General features: G+C 39.5%; 2 protein-coding genes and 10 non-coding genes across 14 annotated transcripts; 11 read left to right on the top strand and 1 right to left on the bottom strand.

The window, feature by feature from the left end:
- Positions 1-952: 952 nt before the first annotated feature.
- Positions 953-1,026, top strand: TRNAI-AAU (transfer RNA isoleucine (anticodon AAU)). The gene has a single exon. It is a non-coding gene; the product is annotated as a tRNA-Ile (tRNA).
- A 749-nt stretch (positions 1,027-1,775) lies between these two features.
- On the top strand, positions 1,776-1,849 carry TRNAI-AAU (transfer RNA isoleucine (anticodon AAU)). Its single transcript has one exon. It is a non-coding gene; the product is annotated as a tRNA-Ile (tRNA).
- A 214-nt stretch (positions 1,850-2,063) lies between these two features.
- TRNAI-AAU (transfer RNA isoleucine (anticodon AAU)) lies at positions 2,064-2,137 on the top strand. Its single transcript has one exon. It is a non-coding gene; the product is annotated as a tRNA-Ile (tRNA).
- Positions 2,138-2,202: 65 nt separating this feature from the next.
- On the top strand, positions 2,203-2,276 carry TRNAI-AAU (transfer RNA isoleucine (anticodon AAU)). The gene has a single exon. It is a non-coding gene; the product is annotated as a tRNA-Ile (tRNA).
- Positions 2,277-2,612: 336 nt separating this feature from the next.
- TRNAI-AAU (transfer RNA isoleucine (anticodon AAU)) lies at positions 2,613-2,686 on the top strand. Its single transcript has one exon. It is a non-coding gene; the product is annotated as a tRNA-Ile (tRNA).
- Positions 2,687-2,752: 66 nt separating this feature from the next.
- TRNAI-AAU (transfer RNA isoleucine (anticodon AAU)) lies at positions 2,753-2,826 on the top strand. Its single transcript has one exon. It is a non-coding gene; the product is annotated as a tRNA-Ile (tRNA).
- A 351-nt stretch (positions 2,827-3,177) lies between these two features.
- On the top strand, positions 3,178-3,251 carry TRNAI-AAU (transfer RNA isoleucine (anticodon AAU)). The gene has a single exon. It is a non-coding gene; the product is annotated as a tRNA-Ile (tRNA).
- Positions 3,252-3,317: 66 nt separating this feature from the next.
- Positions 3,318-3,391, top strand: TRNAI-AAU (transfer RNA isoleucine (anticodon AAU)). The gene has a single exon. It is a non-coding gene; the product is annotated as a tRNA-Ile (tRNA).
- Positions 3,392-3,455: 64 nt separating this feature from the next.
- Positions 3,456-3,529, top strand: TRNAI-AAU (transfer RNA isoleucine (anticodon AAU)). Its single transcript has one exon. It is a non-coding gene; the product is annotated as a tRNA-Ile (tRNA).
- A 66-nt stretch (positions 3,530-3,595) lies between these two features.
- Positions 3,596-3,669, top strand: TRNAI-AAU (transfer RNA isoleucine (anticodon AAU)). Its single transcript has one exon. It is a non-coding gene; the product is annotated as a tRNA-Ile (tRNA).
- A 1,382-nt stretch (positions 3,670-5,051) lies between these two features.
- LOC147789320 (uncharacterized) lies at positions 5,052-5,774 on the bottom strand. The gene has a single exon (XM_087118224.1). It carries the CDS (start codon positions 5,576-5,578, stop codon positions 5,183-5,185), a length of 396 nt encoding a protein of 131 aa, XP_086974350.1. The 5' UTR covers positions 5,579-5,774; the 3' UTR covers positions 5,052-5,182.
- A 1,945-nt stretch (positions 5,775-7,719) lies between these two features.
- LOC111811598 (exosome complex exonuclease RRP44 homolog A) lies at positions 7,720-18,062 on the top strand. 3 transcript variants are annotated; one of them, XM_023698527.2, is made up of 25 exons: positions 7,723-7,925; positions 8,185-8,257; positions 8,366-8,503; positions 8,581-8,738; positions 9,276-9,331; positions 9,605-9,727; positions 9,851-9,981; positions 10,083-10,323; positions 10,607-10,760; positions 11,048-11,288; positions 11,416-11,572; positions 11,705-11,773; positions 12,826-12,951; positions 13,053-13,105; positions 13,426-13,532; positions 14,484-14,538; positions 14,627-14,726; positions 14,902-15,013; positions 15,885-16,005; positions 16,164-16,223; positions 16,305-16,410; positions 16,488-16,583; positions 16,678-16,759; positions 16,868-16,933; positions 17,555-18,062. In XM_023698527.2, exons 2-25 carry the CDS (start codon positions 8,204-8,206, stop codon positions 17,751-17,753), a joined length of 2,805 nt encoding a protein of 934 aa, XP_023554295.2. In that variant the 5' UTR covers positions 7,723-7,925; positions 8,185-8,203; the 3' UTR covers positions 17,754-18,062. The 3 variants fall into 3 exon arrangements, with proteins under 3 accessions (XP_086974341.1, XP_086974342.1, XP_023554295.2); XM_087118215.1 differs by having other exon boundaries at positions 7,720-7,925; positions 9,605-9,981; XM_087118216.1 differs by having other exon boundaries at positions 7,720-7,925; positions 8,124-8,257; positions 9,605-9,981.
- The last annotated feature ends 182 nt before the right edge of the window (positions 18,063-18,244 follow it).

The raw sequence follows: 18,244 nt of genomic DNA, 5'->3' as shown, positions 1-18,244 counted from the left end.
GCTAATAACACGAAGGGCACAAGTAGAAGACTTGCATGCCAATTGGCCTATTAGCTCAGTTGGTTAGAGCGTCGTGCTTTCAACTTGTATGCCAATTGGCCTATTAGCTCAGTTGGTTAGAGCGTCGTGCTAATAACACGAAGGGCACAAGTTGAAGACTTGCATGCCAATTGGCCTATTAGCTCAGTTGGTTAGAGCGTCGTGCTAATAACGCGAAGGTCGCGTCGTCGTGCTAATAACACGAAGGGAACAAGTTGAAGACCTACATGCCAATTGGCCTATTAGCTCAGTTGGTTAGAGCGTCGTGCTAATAACGCGAAGGTCGCGTCGTCGTGTTTACACGAAGGGCACAAGTTGAAGACTTGCATGCCAATTGGCCTATTAGCTCAGTTGGTTAGAGCGTCGTGCTAATAACGCGACCTATTAGCCCAGTTGGTTAGAGCGTCGTGCTAATAACGCGACCTATTAGCTCAGTTGGTTAGAGCGTCGTGCTAATAACGCGAAGGTCGCGTCGTCGTGCTAATAACACGAAGGGCACAAGTTGAAGACCTACATGCCAATTGGCCTATTAGCTCAGTTGGTTAGAGCGTCGTGCTAATAACGCGAAGGACGCGACCTATTAGCCCAGTTGGTTAGAGCGTCGTGCTAATAACGCGACCTATTAGCTCAGTTGGTTAGAGCGTCGTGCTAATAACGCGACCTATTAGCTCAGTTGGTTAGAGCGTCGTGCTAATAACGCGAAGGTCGCGTCGTCGTGCTAATAACACGAAGGGCACAAGTTGAAGACCTACATGCCAATTGGCCTATTAGCTCAGTTGGTTAGAGCGTCGTGCTAATAACGCAAAGGTCGCACGTAAGGTTGCAGGTTTCGAACCTGCATGGGCCATAGCTTTTTATATGAGCGTCGTGCTAATAACACGAAGGGCACAAGTTGAAGACTTGCATGCCAATTGGCCTATTAGCTCAGTTGGTTAGAGCGTCGTGCTAATAACGCGAAGGTCGCAGGTTCAAAACCTGCATGGGCCATAGCTTTTTATATGAGCGTCGTGCTAATAACACGAAGGACACAAGTTGAAGACTTGCATGCCAATTGGAGCAAAACCTGCATGGGCCATAGCTTTTTATATGAGCGTCGTGCTAATAACACGAAGGACACAAGTTGAAGACTTGCATGCCAATTGGAGCTATGAGCGTCGTGCTAATAACACGAAGGACACAAGTTGAAGACTTGCATGCCAATTGGAGCTGAAGGTCAGGTTTAGCTTTTTATATGAGCGTCGTGCTAAGGACACAAGTTGAAGACTTGCATGCCAATTGGAGCTATGAGCGTCGTGCTAATAACACGAAGGACACAAGTTGAAGACTTGCATGCCAATTGGAGCTGAAGGTCAGGTTTAGCTTTTTATATGAGCGTCGTGCTAAGGGGTCGTGCTAATAACACGAAGGACACAAGTTGAAGACTTGCATGCCAATTGGAGCTGAAGGTCAGGTTTAGCTTTTTATATGAGCGTCGTGCTAAGGACACAAGTTGAAGACTTGCATGCCAATTGGAGCTATGAGCGTCGTGCTAATAACACGAAGGACACAAGTTGAAGACTTGCATGCCAATTGGAGCTGAAGGTCAGGTTTAGCTTTTTATATGAGCGTCGTGCTAAGGGCACAAGTTGAAGACTTGCATGCCAATTGGAGCTGAAGGTCAGGTTTGAACCCTGCATGGGCCATGAGCGTCGTGCTAATAACACGAAGGGCACAAGTTGAAGACCTACATGCCAATTGGCCTATTAGCTCAGTTGGTTAGAGCGTCGTGCTAATAACACGAAGGTCGTAGGTTCGAAACCTGCATGGGCCATAGTTTTTTACATGAGCGTCGTGCTAATAACACGAAGGGCACAAGTTGGCCTATTAGCTCAGCGTCGTGCTAATAACACGAAGGGCACAAGTTGGCCTATTAGCTCAGCGTCGTGCTAATAACACGAAGGGCACAAGTTGGCCTATTAGCTCAGTTGGTTAGAGCGTCGTGCTAATAACACGAAGGGCACAAGTTGAAGACTTGCATGCCAATTGGCCTATTAGCTCAGTTGGTTAGAGCGTCGTGCTAATTACGCGAAGGTCGCAGGTTCAAAACTTGCATGGGCCATAGCTTTTTATATGAGCGTCGTGCTAATAACACAAGGGCACAAGTTGAAGACCTACATGCCAATTGGCCTATTAGTTCAGTTGGTTAGAGCGTCGTGCTAATAACGCGAAGGTCGCAGGTTCGAAACCTGCTTGGGCCATAGTTTTTTATATGAGCGTCGTGCTAATAACACGAAGGGCACAAGTTGAAGACTGCCAGCTTTTTATATGAGCGTCGTGCTAATAACACGAAGGGCACAAGGTTGACACAAGGTTGATGACTTGTCGTGCTAATAACACGAAGGGCACAAGTTGATGACTTGCATGCCAATTGGAGGGTTTAGCTTTTTATATGAGCGTCGTGCTAATAACACGAAGGGCACAAGTTGAAGACCTGCATGCCAATTGGAGCTGAAGGTCAGGTTTGAAACCTGCATGGGCCATGAGCGTCGTGCTAATAACACGAAGGGCACAAGTTGAAGACCTACATGCCAATTGGCCTATTAGCTCAGTTGGTTAGAGCGTCGTGCTAATAACGCGAAGGTCGCAGGTTCGAAACCTGCATTGGCCATAGTTTTTTATATGAGCGTCGTGCTAATAACACGAAGTGCACAAGTTGAAGACTTGCATGCCAATTGGCCTATTAGCTCAGTTGGTTAGAGCGTCGTGCTAATAACGCAAAGGTCGCAGGTTCGAAACCTGTATGGGCCATAGTTTTTTACATGAAGTTTCGAAACCTGCATGGGCCATAGCTTTTTATATGAGCGTCGTGCTAATAACACGAAGGGCACAAGTTGAAGACTTGTATGCCAATTGGCCTATTAGCTCAGTTGGTTAGAGCGTTATGAGCGTGCCATAGCTTTTTATATGAGCGTCGTGCTAATAACACGAAGGTCGCAGGTTCGAAACCTGCATGCAATGGGCCATAGCTTTTTATATGAGCGTCGTGCTAATAACACGAAGGGCACAAGTTGAAGCATGCCAATTGGCCTATTAGCTCAGTTGGATAACGCGAAATGCTAATAACACGAAGGGCACAAGTTGAAGACCTACATGCCAATTGGCCTATTAGCTCAGTTGGTTAGAGCGTCGTGCTAATAACGCGAAGGTCGCAGGTTCGAAACCTGCATGGGCCATAGTTTTTTACATGAGCGTCGTGCTAATAACATGAAGGGCACAAGTTGAAGACATGCATGCCAATTGGCCTATTAGCTCAGTTGGTTAGAGCGTCGTGCTAATAACGCGAAGGTCGCAGGTTCGAAACCTGCATGGGCCATAGTAGTCATACATGCATGCCAATTTGCCTATTAGCGTACAAGTTGAAGACATGCATGCCAATTTGCCTATTAGCTCAGTTGGTTAGAGCGTCGTGCTAATAACGCGAAGGTCGCAGGTTCGAAACCTGCATTGGCCATAGTTTTTTATATGAGCGTCGTGCTAATAACACGAAGTTCACAAGTTGAAGACTTGCATGCCAATTGGCCTATTAGCTCAGTTGGTTAGAGCGTCGTGCTAATAACGCGAAGGTCGCAGGTTCGAAACCTGCATGGGCCATAGTAGTCATAACATGCATGCCGTGCGAAGGTCGCAGGTTCGAAACCTGCATGGGCCATAAATTTTTTACATGAGCTTTGGTGCTAATAACACGAAGGTAAGTCATGTGATTTTTTACCAAAATAAGACATGGAAAATCAATAGAAGAAGATCATAAACATGGAAAATCAATCGAAGAAGATCATAATTACCCTCACATTTGAGTACATAGCATATGCTTCCATTTGGAGAAAGATGGTGATAAGCGGCGATATGATCTTTGAAGAAATCCATCGAAAAGAATAAGACTTGGTAGTTAATTGGAGTCAAATGAGTTTTCAAAACCATGTTGAATGAAGTCGACAAGTACAAGGCACGTCTAATTGCAAAAGGTACAGGCACGTCTAATTGCAAAAGAATACAAGCAGAAATATGAAGTTGATGATAAAGAGATGTTTGCACCAGTGACACGTATTTATCAACTTGATGTGAAGTCGGTCTTCTTACATTGTGAGCTTCAAGAAGAGGTATATATAGAACAACCAGATGGATTTGTACAGAAAGGTAATGAAGATAAAGTGTATAGGTTGAAGAAAGCTCTATATAGTTTGAAACAAGCTCCGATAGCATGGTAAAGTCGCATTGATTCTCATTTTGAAAAGATGAGATTTATTAAACGCCCATATGAACATACGTTATATGTGAAAACTGAATAGGGAGGTAACATTCTCATTATTTACTGTATGTTGATGACTTAATATTTACGGACAATAACGAAGAAATCTTTGAATTTTTTTAAGAAGAACATGACGATGGAATATTAACAATATTCTTTTTGGCCCACAAATATTCAAATAATTGTGTTTTTGAAAATAAAACTTTTCCAAATATATTATATTCTTTAATACATAATATGAAAATAATAATAATAATAAAAAAAAAGTTACGATTTTAATCCTAAATTTTCCTAAATTTAAAATAACAATATATATTTTTAAAATTTTTTAAATGACCATAGTACTTAATAAAATTATAAAATTTAAAAAATAATATATTTAATTAATTCCAAAGCACAATAAATCCCAAATTTCACTTTTAAAAAATGGTATAAAATCTAAAAAGAGTATAGAAAATTACATTTTCACCCTTTTTAGAGGAATAAAAAGGTTTAATAAAGAGTACAATATTTATTTATTTATTTATTTGGGTGTTTTTTCAAGAAAAGGAAAAGTGTTCTATTAAAGTTACATTTTTGCCCTTCTGTATTTTATATTATTTATTTTATTTTATTTTTCTTTTAAGTTTCTATATATATATATATATTTTTTTTTATACAAATGTAAATATTTTAAATATAAAATTTATTTATATAAAATTTTAATTTTTTTTTTAATTTAAAATTGAACGTTAAATTAGCTATAAATTATAAAATTTAAAAAGTTGAGGAACTAAAAAAAGAAATTGAAGATTTAAATTGCATAGAGAAAAATTGAACCCTCGAAAAATAAAAGAACTTTACTCTTCTAATTGAATCTCACGACTCACCGCCGCCGGTTCCGGGAGCCGCCGACTGCAAATTCTCGCGTTTGTCATCGGCGCCTTGCTTGATTTCCGGCGGCCCACCAAGGGGTTCGACTACAGGAACGGCATCCAGCGGCGGAGGGTGGCGGAGATGCGGCGGCGGCGGCGGCGGCGGAGGAGGGTCGAGGGAGCCGTCGAGGCAGGAAGCACATTTCTTCTCGACCCAGTCCTCGACGTCGTAGTGGGCGCCGTAGCCGAAGACGGGGCGGCCGGAGCAGAGACGGCCGATAATGCCGGCGATGACGCCGAGGATGGAAATGACTGCGAGGACGGCGATGACTGGGCCGACGGAGCCGTGGCCGGAATGAGCGGTCGGCGGGGGCTGGAGCTGGTCGACGGGAGTGGACATGGGAGGGAATTAAGTTTTTGAAGTGAAATTGAAGCGGCAGCGACGGCGGCGGCGGCGGCGGAGGAGGAGGAGCGGAAGCGGATTTGAGGTTTTGGGTTTAGGGAAGAGACAAGATGGGTTCAGAGACGTTGGAAGAAAGTGGACGACAAGCGAAACACTAGACGTGACGTGGTTTTATGGCCTTTTTTTTTTTAATAATTAAATTCATTATTATTATTTTTTAATTTTAAATATGTGACAATGATACGCAACGTGTCGAGAAATATTATCGAAACCTCTCATGGCTCGAAAACCATATTCTCGGTCTCTCATTTCACAGACTCGAGTAGCACGGTTGAGAGGTATCGTTCTCCGAAGCTCGAGAACACCACATGTTTCAGATTTGCAATGGTAAGATTAGCCAGATGGTGATCTAGTAAAGAGAAGTGGAGGAATCCATTCATAACTTTACTTGTTAGGATCGATACTAGTTGTTAGCGGACTGGGTTTGAGCTGTTACAAATGGTATTAGAGCTAGATACCGAGCGACGCACCAACGATGACGTTAAGTCTCTATGGAGGAGGGTGAATGGTGAGATCGCACGTCGTTTGAAGAGGGGAACAAAAAATTCATTCTAAGGGTATTGAAACCTCTCCCGAATAGACGCGTTTTAAAACAGTGAGACTGACGATGATACGTAATGGGTTAAAGCGGACAATATCTACTAGAGGTAGATGGTGAATTTGGGTTGTTGCATAAACAAAAGATTATTGCTCAAACGTTCTTGATTTTACATCGTCATTTAGTTACCAGTTAAATACTTAAAATTTGGATTTAATTGCATTTAAGTCCCTAAATTTTCAAACGCTCACATTTTAACCCATTTAACTTTTGATTTTTAAATATTTAGTTTCAATTTTTGCATTAAATACGTGGAATTATGGTATATTATTAATTAATTTTATTGGGAGATATTTAAAATGGTTGAATAGATAGAATTGTAAGGACGCTGTCCTACAAGCCATCTTTAATGGGACAATAACATTCACTGAAGGACGCTATGCCCTTAAATACTGGTCCTGACCGCTGCCCTACCGCGTCGTCTCGGCTATGCTCAAATACGGGCGCTCCTACGGTTAAGACTTTGACTCGCTAGGAAAAGTCCACGCAATCTTTTCTATCCTTATTTAAATCCACCTTCATTCACTTTTTTTTAATAATAATAATAATAAATAATAATTTTAACGGTATATTTTTTATTAGAGATGTCTACGAGACGGAGTGGTACAGGAACAAGGAAGTCTTCCCATTCTCGTTCCAGCCACCTATTTCAGTTCTTATTTTTGTAAAATTTTCTGTTTATTTTCGGTGTCCCTTCTCATTTTGGAGTGTTGTCTTAGAACATCTCACCTTCTAATTTCTTTTCTTAAACTTAGATGAATGGTGTAATTTTAGCGTAAATGTAAGGTCTATTTAGATCATATTTTGTATGTGTTTAATTTTAGACAAAAATAAATAAATAAATTTGAGTTAATTGATAATTTTTCTCGAATTTCTATGATATGTGGAAATGACCAAAATACCCTCCATTACAACAAAGTTCAAAAGATAAGCAAAGATGTGTCTCGGAAGTGCAATTTCATAACCCATGTAAAATTATTTGGGAAGATTATCGCTGTGATATATGAAAACTGATAACGAGAAAGAAATGATCAAAATATTCTCATGCTTGATTCCAGCGCACGATAAACCGAATTCAACACCCATTCGAACTTCTTTGTAAGCATCTTCAAAAGTTTTAGCAATTAAGCCTATATTTCGATGGTTGGATGAAAGTCTCCATTAGTATGAGGCCTTTTGAAGAAGCTTAAAGCACATCCACGAGAGCTTATATTATAGTACTGTGGAGTCATGTTCATCTAACATGGTATTAGAGTCATGCCCTAAACTTAACCACGTCAATAGAATCCTCAAATTATAGGCTCGATGTTCAATTATAGCTTCGATAATATAAATTTATTTTTATGATCATGGATAATTTTTTGAATTAGCGATAAAAATTTGTATTTTCTCAAAGAAAGTTACAATTTTTAATAGGTTATTTTGGTAAGTTGAGAGTATTGTCACTTGATCTTTGAAGCCCAATTACCCAAAAGTTTAATCCCAATCGAAACGAAAAAAATTCCCCAAAACCCTTGTTTTTGGATTAAACCCCACTTTCCAAAATTAAGCGCTTCTCGTAATTCAACTCCGAAAGCAGTGGTTTCATCAGGATTCTTAGCCTTCCGACGAATTCGCCGCCGTCCGCTCCCTCTCACACTCTCCCTGTCTCTGCCGCCGCCGCCGCTTATTTTTGCAGATTTAAAGGTTTCGATTCTTTGTTTCATAATCTAGAAAACTAACCTTGAGTTTGAGTTTGATCGAATGTCTTTGCTTGAATGTTGAAGATTTTTCGTTTCTTTTGCATCCAATGATTTCTAACAAAGGGTTCATTATCGTTTTCAAAATCTCTGGCAATTTCAATTGATTTTCTATGTGATGGGTTCATTGATCTTTAAACATTAGCTTGATTTTCATATCTCTTCTGCCGCAATTTGCCAATTTGTGTGGTGGGTTTTGCTTTTAGTGGAATAATACCAGAAGACATGTTGCATAACAAGTCGTTTGTTAAAAAGACGAAGTCTGGGAAAGTGATGAAGGTCGGTGTATCACTAATCTTTGGCCTTATTACTAGTTTCCTTCCTTTAATCGGTACTCTTCATAGTCTATATCTTACTATTTTTCTGGGTTTCTGTTATTCATGGCAGCAAGTGAGAGAACACTATCTTCGAGATGATATATATTGTGGGACTTCAATTTGCAAAAAATGTGATTCTTCTGTAGCTCGTTTGAGTGCCTCTACAGCCCCCATTCTAGTTCTTGATACTAATGTTGTTCTTAATCAGGTAATTTTGGGGCGGTTCTGTTGTTAACGTTAAGCTTTCAACTTGTAGTGTTTTTATGAATTGAAGCGTTTTTACAGATTGATTTGCTTGAGAATCCTGCTATTGATGACGTGGTCATGCTATCGATTGTGCTGGACGAGGTTAAGAACAAGAACTTGTCTGTTTACAATAGAGTTAGAGCTATCTGCAGCAATCCTCTGCGGAGATTCTTTGTCTTCTCTAATGAGCACCATAAGTATGTTTTCTATTACCCTTTCATTAATATTGGCTTTCAGGGTCGTCGCTGAATGGTATTGTACTGTCGAAATTAACAATAGGATAGACTCACACTTGGGTTGGAGATTCAAAATCTATACTCGTTTATTTTGTTTTTGAACTACATGGAAATTTGGGATCTTGATATTTACTTCTAACTCATTTGCTACTACGTACTTCTAAACGGAAACTCGGCCAATTAAGCAGTTGAGTGTTGGTGCCTTTGGTTTGAACTTCTACGTAAAGCTGGTGATTTCATGCATAAAAATTGAAGGAAAAAAACTAATGCCAACTTAGAAGAGCTTTTCTAGGGCGGAGGCTGGTTGTTGTAACGGTTGAATGAAGTGCGATGCAAAGGTTTTTGACAGAAAATGAACCTCCAACTCTAATGCGCTGTGTTTCCCTATAACATTTTTGCAACATCACATGGCACGAAGCATCAAGATCTAAATGGAAAAACGTGCATTTTAATGGCGTCTTGAATTTTGAGCTTCCTTTGGTGACATTGTTTTTGCAGGGATACATATGTTAAGGAGATGAGTGGAGAAAGTAAAAATGATCGAAATGATAGAGGTATTCTCTTGAAATTACACGATATGATGCTTTAATCTTCGCTTACTGACTCTGGACTGCATATATTTTCATCCATACTCTGTTCAACATATACAATAATTATATTTCATACGCATTCTCATATATCCGTTCATACTCGCATTCTGATTCAATATTTACAGTAACTGCCTAGATATTCTGTATTTTTGTTTTCATAATTTTTTTATAAGCTAATTACTGTAAAAAATGCTTGCTTAAATGATGTTGACTGTTATCTCTAACCTCGCGAGTCAGCAATACGAGTGGCTGCTCAGTGGTATCAGAATCATATTGGCGGTGCTACTCGTGTTCTACTCATAACCAATGACAGAGAGAATAGGAGAAAGGCTGTTGAAGAGGGAATTTGTGCGGAGACAAGTACGTTAGATGTGTATTTACTTTTGGCATTGCTTCAAATCTCTGTGTCTACTACAGTACTATATCGAGTGCTTTCTTTTTCATATACTTATCTAACTTGGTTAATTTGTATCTTCTTTACAGTTGAATCATATGTTAGATCTTTGGGTCAAACTCATTTACTTGACCTGTTAGTGCAAAGTGCAAATGAAGATACAAATATGGAGGAAGTTGAAGATATGAGGCCGTCGAAGAGGAAGGTTCTCTACTTTGAGGTATTACATGAGTTATGCTAGACTTCATTTTTTTCTGGTAAGATACGGCCGTCTTGTAAGGTTTCTGGTCTATAACATATCCTGCTCTTCTTTCTCTTCAGCATAAACCCATGTCAGAAATTACTTCTGGTTTACATCGTGGTATATATCATCAAGGGAAGCTCCGTGTTAATCGATACAATCCATTTGAAGCATATGTGGGAAGTGAGAGTATTGGTGACGAAATAATTATTTATGGGCGTACCAACATGAACCGGGCTTTTGATGGTGATGTTGTAGCAGTTGAACTTCTGTCTCGAGATCAGTGGCATGAAGAGAAGTCTTTGACTATAGCTGATGAAGGTGCTATAATTTTTATCCCCATGAATATTTTATTTAAATGATAACGGATAAGGCCTACGGGTTAGGATTGGAGTCATATTCTCACTAATTGTAAGAAGTTCAATTCTATGATGACTTGATTCGTATTTCCTATGGTGACTTGATTCATATTTCCAAAGTTTATATTCGGTATTGGTGGTTGTATTTCCAATTCAAGTTTCTATTGGGGATTGAACTTCTCTCTCTCACACATGCACATATGCAATCCCACTATGATGCATACTTTCTGATTCTATTATTGCAGATGATGATGAGGAAGAAGGTGTTCATCTTGTTCCTGGTAGCGCTGATGATGCCCCAAGAACTACATCGGTAGTGGGCTCTAATGGAGATTCTACTTCTAGTTCACCACGACCAGCTGGACGTGTCATTGGTATCATAAAGCGTAACTGGCATTCGTAAGTTATCTTGGTAGTTCGCTAGATCTGCTGTTTTAAGGACATTTGCTGTACACATTTATATATACTTTTTGTTCTTCTAATAAATACTTAGATATGCCCTAGGTGCATATGTACATATATTTATTTTTGTATGTGTAGATAATGTTGGGGAAAATATAGCGTGCGATTTCATAAATCATATGTTTTCTTCATTACAATTTTGTTTCGTTACTTCTCCAAGATTGTTGCACAGATTTCGTATTGCCATGGAGTTGTTTATCTGATGTTGTTGAATTTTAATGCAGTTATTGTGGTTCTTTGGATCCAATGCCTATGCCTGCCGGAAGTGGTGGTGTTGCCTATGCTCTATTTGTTTCCAAAGATCGCCGGATTCCTAAAATTAGAATCCAAACCCGTCAGCTTGAGAATCTTTTGGACAAGAGAATCATCGTAGCAGTTGATTCTTGGGACCGTCTATCTAGATATCCTTCTGGCCATTATGTACGATCTATAGGAGAAATAGGAGATCGAGATACCGAAAGTGAGGTACACACAATTGTTATATCAATAAGAAACACTTTTCTGAATTGCTAAGGTCTATGGGGGTGGGATTTAAGTTTCAGATTGCTGAATATTTTCATGTACTAATAAATTATTTGTTTGAATACTTCAGGTGGTCTTAATTGAAAATGATATCAACTCCAGGCCATTTTCTTCACAAGTTTTGGCATGTTTGCCACCATTACCATGGTCAGTGTCTCCTGCTGATGTAGCAAACCCCATTCGACAGGATTTGCGGCATCTAAATGTTTTTAGTGTAGACCCTCCAGGTAGTCGAACGTTTTTTTAACTCTATATCCCCTGCTTTTTCCATTTTCTTATCTGTTGTTATTCCTCTATGGTGTAGTCATGTCAGTTCTGTCAAAAACTAATTGGAGCCAATGGGCTTTCGGTTTGTCCAGGTTGCAAAGATATCGATGATGCCCTTCACTGTACAGCTCTTCCAAATGGGAATTTCGAAGTTGGAGTCCGTATCCTCAATCTTTTGATTTTCTCTATGCATTAGATGTTTATGTTACTCAAGAGTCTTATGTGGATTTGTAAAACACTTCTATGGTTCCAAAGGATTTTAAATAGCTAGTTGAATCCCTTTGGATCATTTCATTTATTCATCCCTATTATGGATAAGAATCGAGGGCTCCATAGGCCTCAAGGGAGACTCTATGGTGTACTTTGTTCGAGAGGAGGATTGTTGAGGATTGTTGGGAAGGAGTCCCACGTTGGCTAATTAACGGGTTGATCATGGGTTTATAAGTAAGAAATACCATCTTCATTGGCATGAGGCCTTTTGGGGAAACCAAAAGCAAAGCCACGAGAGCTTATGCTCAAAGTGGACAATATCATACCACTGTGGAGGTCCGTGATTCCTAAGTTTTTTTATGGGAAGTCGTGGAAGGGGGAAGATCACATTTGGCTAGGAGGGAGGTGGTCTCAAAGCCTTTGAAACTTGGAGTTTTAGGCATTGATAACCTAATACTACATAATGAGGCCTTGTTGGGAAATAGTTGTGGTGGTTCTTCATGGAGCCTAATGCTTTGTGGCATAGGGTCATTGTAAATAGGTGTAGGCCGTACACTTTTGAGTGGGTTTTAGGGTGTGGGCCTAAGGGCTCTAGTGAAAACTTTTAGATTGTTCTTTCTTTAGGATCCTCCTTTTTTTCTCAATTTGTGAAATGTTCCATTAAAGAAGGCTCAAAGATCTATTTTGGGTGGGAGATAAATCCCTTTATGCCTCATTTCGTGCCTACACCATCTTTCGGATAAGAGGGTGCACTTGGTGGCCTCTATCATGTCTTCCTTGATTCTTCTGCTTCGTTTTCTTTGGGTTTCTGCTTCCCATTATCAGATAGAGAGATGATGGAAGTGGCAGCTCGTCTTTTGCTCGTATTGTAATTATATGCGTATTTGGACTCCATTTGTGGGGCTAGTTTTTTTTTTGTATGCCCTTGTACATTCATTCATTTTGCTCAATAAAAGTTCAGTTTCTTTAAAAAAAAAATTGCACCTTAACAACATTCAATTAGATATTGCTGATGTAACAAACTTCGTTCACCCGGGCACTCCATTGGATGACGAGGCTGCACAAAGGGGCACATCAGTCTACCTCGTCGAGCGGAGGATAGATATGCTTCCAAAACCATTAACAGAAGGTCCACATTTACTATTATGACGCATTAGTCACGAGGAACTGTTTCATAGGTTTTATTCTCGAACACTTTATCTCAACGTGATGAAAAATCTTAATCTACAGATGTATGTTCTCTTCGAGCGGATGTGGAAAGACTGGCATTTTCAGTAATTTGGGTATGTGGTTCATTATTCTTTTTGTTGTGATTAACCATCCTCATCTAAAGACTATCCTATCTTTATTCTGCAGTTGTAAAAGATCTTCATGAAAAAAATTTATTGTTGTTAAATTTCTGCAAATTTATGAAACCCTTGACTTCTGTTATCCTTTTCTTTTATTATTTGTTTGATTTTTCTGTGGTTTAATAATCAATTAGGCTATATTAGAATCTACGCTTTGTCGGGAAATTTACTCATTTTTTAATATGTTTAGACTCTAGTACTCCCCTCGTCCCCCCTAATTCGTGCATATATTTTCACTTGCCTCTGATGTTCAGGAAATGACACCTGAAGCAGATATTGTTTCTACTAGCTACACAAAAAGCATCATTAAATCGAGTGCCGCATTATCATATGTTGAAGCTCAAGCGAGGATGGATGACAGGTAATTTCATGTCAGTTATAACTATTTGAAGTTTATTGGTGGTTGTAACAATGTCTTCTTCAATATTTATGGTGATTGAGGGCTGTTCTGAAAATAGGTTCCTGGTTTCTGCTTTTGTTTTCAAAATTATATTTAGGAGTTGTTTTGGGATGAATGTGAAAGTAAAGTTTATTATGCAATTGAAAATAACTATTCATGCTCTCATCACTTTTTAAGGAAAAAAAAGTTCAATTGTTTTAAAAGTAGTTACGGAAATATGTTATAAAAGTTGTTTACCAAAGTATATTTTATTTATGTATTGTTCTCAAAAATAGAAAGTACGTCAAAGTAGCTTTGAAATAGCATCTTAACTTCTCGTGTATATCGAGTGTGGCGAATTCATGATATTTGGGAAGGATTTCAATTTATGTGTAACAGCCCAAGTCGGGATTGGGGGGGGGGGGGGGGGTGGATTGTGAGATCCCACATCGGTTGGGGAGGGGAACGAAGCATTCTTTATAAGGGTGTGGAAACCTCTCCCTAGCAGACGCATTTTAAAAACTTTAAGAAGAAGCTCGAAAGGGAAAGTCCAAAGAGGACAATATCTGCTAGCGGTGGGCTTGGGATGTTACATTATGTATTCGTGATGCAGAAGAGCTTAGCCGTGCCCTTCTCCCCTTTTCAAGTGTTCTTAATTATGTTAGCGTTTCCTTTGGGGTCTCCCTCTCTCTCTCTGTCATTCATTGTGGTGATATGACAGAATTGTTGAATCTCTACGTTGCAGCCTTTGTGAATTATCTTCAACCTTTTCTTTGTTATATGCATATTTGTCAAATCAAAGCTTAAACGTGTTTGCCAATCCTCTTTTAAGAGTTATTTCATCACTGTGCTTTGCTTATTTTCAGATTTTTTTTGGGGTTCATTCAAACCTTAAGATTTGATTCTTACAAAGCTTAATTACTTTACTTGCAGTCGATTGATGGATCCAATAACTAGAGATTTGAGAAATATGAACACATTAGCAAAGGTAAGCATTCTTTATTTGCTTTTGTTCCATAAATAATCATCTCGGTCTGACATGTAGTCTTACCTCCCACAACTCGGTCAACCTGCAGAAAATGAGGTTGAGACGAATCGAGAGAGGAGCTTTGACTCTTGCTTCTGCTGAAGTCAAATTTCAAATTGACACCGAGACACACGACCCTCTTGATATTGGTATGTTTGGATGTCAAATTTCATTCATAGATAGTTTTTCGAGTCCTTGAGCATGAAAATATTTATTTTTGTTACCACGACACCCCCCTCCCCCTGGCCCGTTCCCTTTTGTTTTTATTTAAAAGGAAATTCATTAACTTTTTCATTGCCCCTGTCAAATGATGTATTCTTCCAGGCATGTATCAAATTCGAGAAGCTAACCAAATGGTCGAGGAGTTTATGCTTGCGGCAAACGTTTCAGTAGCAGAAAAAATTCTTAAGCATTTTCCTCTGTGTTCATTATTAAGGTAAAGCGATGTCACATAAGCATTTGATTGCATGAATCCAGGGTGCATCTTATTATGTCTCTGCCAGTGCATTTACCTTTTTATTTTTGGGGAGGGTGCGAACTTGTGGTTGTGGAGTGGTGTGTAATGGTTGGAGCGGAGTTTTGTACTATAAACATCGACAAGTTGTATACTCCACACCCTTTTTTACAGTTAGCATGTTAAAAGCAAGCCTAATCTGGCTTGCTGTTTGCTCGACACCCGTTGAAGAGGAACGTTTTTTATTCTTGGTTGTTGGGGTTTACTGCTTTCCTGCCATTAGTTATCAAATAACTTCTTTTTTTTTTTTAATTTCTAAACATCAAAAGCTTAAACATCCATTTTTATCAGCTGCGATTTCTGATCTATATCCCAAAATGGCTTATTCCTTGTTGATGTGAGATCTCACATTGATTGGAAAGAGAAACGAGTACCAGCAAGGACGTTGGGCGCCGAAGGGGGGTGGATTGTGAGATCCTATATTGGTTGGAGAGGGGAACGAAGCTAGGTCTCGAATGGGGGTGGATTGTGAGATCCCACGTTGGTTGGAGAGGGGAATGAAGTTGGGCCCCGAAGGGGGGTGGATGGGGAGATCTCACATCGGATGGAGAGGGAAACAAAGCATTCTTTATAAGGGTGTGGAAACATCTCCCTAGCAGACACGTTTTAAAAACCTTGAGGGGAAGCTCGAAAAGGAAAGTCCAAATAGGACAATATCCGCTAGCGGTGGACTTGGGCTATTACAATTTCTCTTAAGATGCCTTGTTTCTTCTTTTATCTAATTTTTTGGGCAATGGTTGAATGAGATTGTTATAATAAGCTATTGCTTTCTTCTCTTTCTTTTTATTCGCAGGCGCCATCCTACACCGACTAAAGAGATGCTGGAACCTTTGATTCGCACCGCTGTAGCTGTTGGTCTTGACTTGGATGTCTCATCATCCAAAGCTCTGGCTGATTCACTCGATCGTGCATTGGTATAGTATACTTCATCGAGTAGGATGTAATTTTAAATTTTGTCTTCAGTTCGTTGCCCGACTAGCAGCTTTGTCAAAGTTATTCAAATCTCTTATTGATATAAACATTTTGTAGTCTGTTCTTCGTTTAACTGGAACAAATTCATATATGATATCAGGGTGATGATCCCTACTTCAATAAGCTCATCAGAATACTAGCCACTAGATGTATGACACAGGTAATGTCACATAAATTTGGAACTTTGACTAATTTAATTGCTTATGGACATTTCTGAAAGCTTATTTTTGTACAAGTGAAGGCAGTTTACTTCTATAGCGGAGACCTCAGCCCTCCAGAATATCAACATTATGGGCTTGCAGCACCTCTATATACCCACTTCACGTCGCCTATTCGTCGTTACGCAGGTTCGGGCTTGCCTCGTTTTGTCTGTTTGGTGACATTAGTCTATTATTTTGGGTCCTTAACCATCTTTGTATTGCAGATGTCATTGTTCACAGATTGCTCGCTGCATCGTTGGGAATCTTCAAACTTCCGACACTATTCCTTGACCGACCAAAACTCACGACGATCGCTGATAGTATGAAAATACTCACTGCACCTTAGTTATTTGTTATGACATGGACTAAAAGAAATATGACATATGTTTGCTGACTCTTGTAAATTGTTTTCAGATCTAAATTATCGACATAGAAACGCCCAAATGGCTGGCCGAGCTTCCGTGGAGCTTCATACTCTAATTTACTTCAAAAAACGGTATGCGTTCTTTAGCATGTTCATCACTCTCGTGTATAGCTAAAATATTCACGTTTACTTTTTTCGTTCTCGTCTGACCTAAAGAAATGTCGTCTCTTTCCGATGTAGGCCGACGGACACGGAGGCCAGAATAGTGAAGATAAGATCAAATGGGTTTATAGTATTCGTTCCCAAGTATGTTTCCCTCAAACCTATGGTTTTCTTTGACACCACCTTTTACTTTGATTGATATGAACTGTGTAGGATGAGTTCAAATGTTGTTAAGGTTAAGTTGGATGGTCGAATCCTAGGGAATTAGTGTAATAGTCCAAGCTCACCATTAGCAAATATTGTCCTATTTGAGCTTTCCCTCAAGGTTTTTAAAACGTGTCTGCTAATGAGAGGTTTTCACACCCTTATAAAAAATGCTTTGTTCTCTTTCCCAACCAATGTGGGATCTCACAATCCACCCCTCTTCGGGGCCCAGCGTCCTCGGTGTCTGGGTTTGATATGATTTGTAACAGCCCAAGCCCAAGCCCATCACTAGCCCCATCACTAGTAGATATTGTTCTCTTTGGGCTTCCCGTTTTCAAAACGTGTTTGCTAGGGAGAGGTTTCCACACCCTTATAAAGAATGTTTCGCTCTCTCCCAACCGATGTGGGATCTCACAATTAGTGATGTATTCGAACGTTGATCTAAACTTTATCATATATAAAATGAAACAGTGTTCACTGTGGATAGAACACGTTTCTATATCAGTGACTTTGTCTGTGAACCACGTCAATGATGACGAATGTTTGTATATTCTCTGTCAGGTTCGGTATCGAAGGACCGGTATACTTGTCGGGCAAAGGCGAGAAGCAAAGTGGAGAATGGTTTGTGGATGAGCAAGAACAGAAGATCAAGAAGTTGGATGGAAGCCTCGCATACAACATTCTACAGGCGGTGAGAATTCACATGGAGGTTGTGGAGCCCCATCCAAATAGACCAAAGCTGCAGCTTACTCTTCTTTAATCTCCTTACTTTCTTAGCTCTGCCTCTGAGAACACTTTCTGTATAAGTGAAAGGTAGGAAAGTAGACTCTTTTCCCCCCTTTTTTTAGGGAGTTGGGGGATTTTATAGCAAAGGCTCATGTTGTGAGAGTAGGGAGCATATTGGTACACTCGGAAGTGCTTCGAAAGGTGTCAGCAGGTGCACGGAGCCAGAGCCAGAGCCCGCCATGTTCGGTGTCGAAACAAATTGTGGAACAGTGTAAATTTATTTTTATTCAAAATATTTACCTTACATATTTCTTAGCTAAAATATAAGATTTATTTTTTAATATTTCCACTTCGTTTGTTTATAATATTATATTCTTACCATTAATGTATGGACTAAATCCATCTATCAACACTCCATAGATTATCTCGTTTAGCTTGAAAGTGTTTTTAGTTACAAAAAAAGTTCACTTCGAAAGTTCAAGAGTATTTTTGGAACAAAGTGTTAACAGATTCAAGAGTGCAAAT

The sequence above is a fragment of the Cucurbita pepo genome, chromosome 15, assembly GCF_057944985.1.
Source record: "Cucurbita pepo subsp. pepo isolate OVF chromosome 15, ASM5794498v1, whole genome shotgun sequence".
In the NCBI taxonomy this organism is placed as follows: domain Eukaryota; kingdom Viridiplantae; phylum Streptophyta; class Magnoliopsida; order Cucurbitales; family Cucurbitaceae; genus Cucurbita; species Cucurbita pepo.
This window is presented reverse-complemented; position numbering and strand designations above follow the sequence as displayed.

Bases quoted from the DNA above. Each gene is read 5' to 3' on its own strand.
- LOC111811598 (XM_087118215.1), top strand. From the start codon at position 8,204: ATGTTGCATAACAAGTCGTTTGTTAAAAAGACGAAGTCTGGGAAAGTG. The intron at 8,258-8,365 runs GTCGGTGTATCA...TATTCATGGCAG, and splicing joins AGTCTGGGAAAGTGATGAAG to CAAGTGAGAGAACACTATCT. The intron at 11,289-11,415 runs GTACACACAATT...TGAATACTTCAG, and splicing joins ATCGAGATACCGAAAGTGAG to GTGGTCTTAATTGAAAATGA.
- LOC147789320 (XM_087118224.1), bottom strand. From the start codon at position 5,578: ATGTCCACTCCCGTCGACCAGCTCCAGCCCCCGCCGACCGCTCATTCC.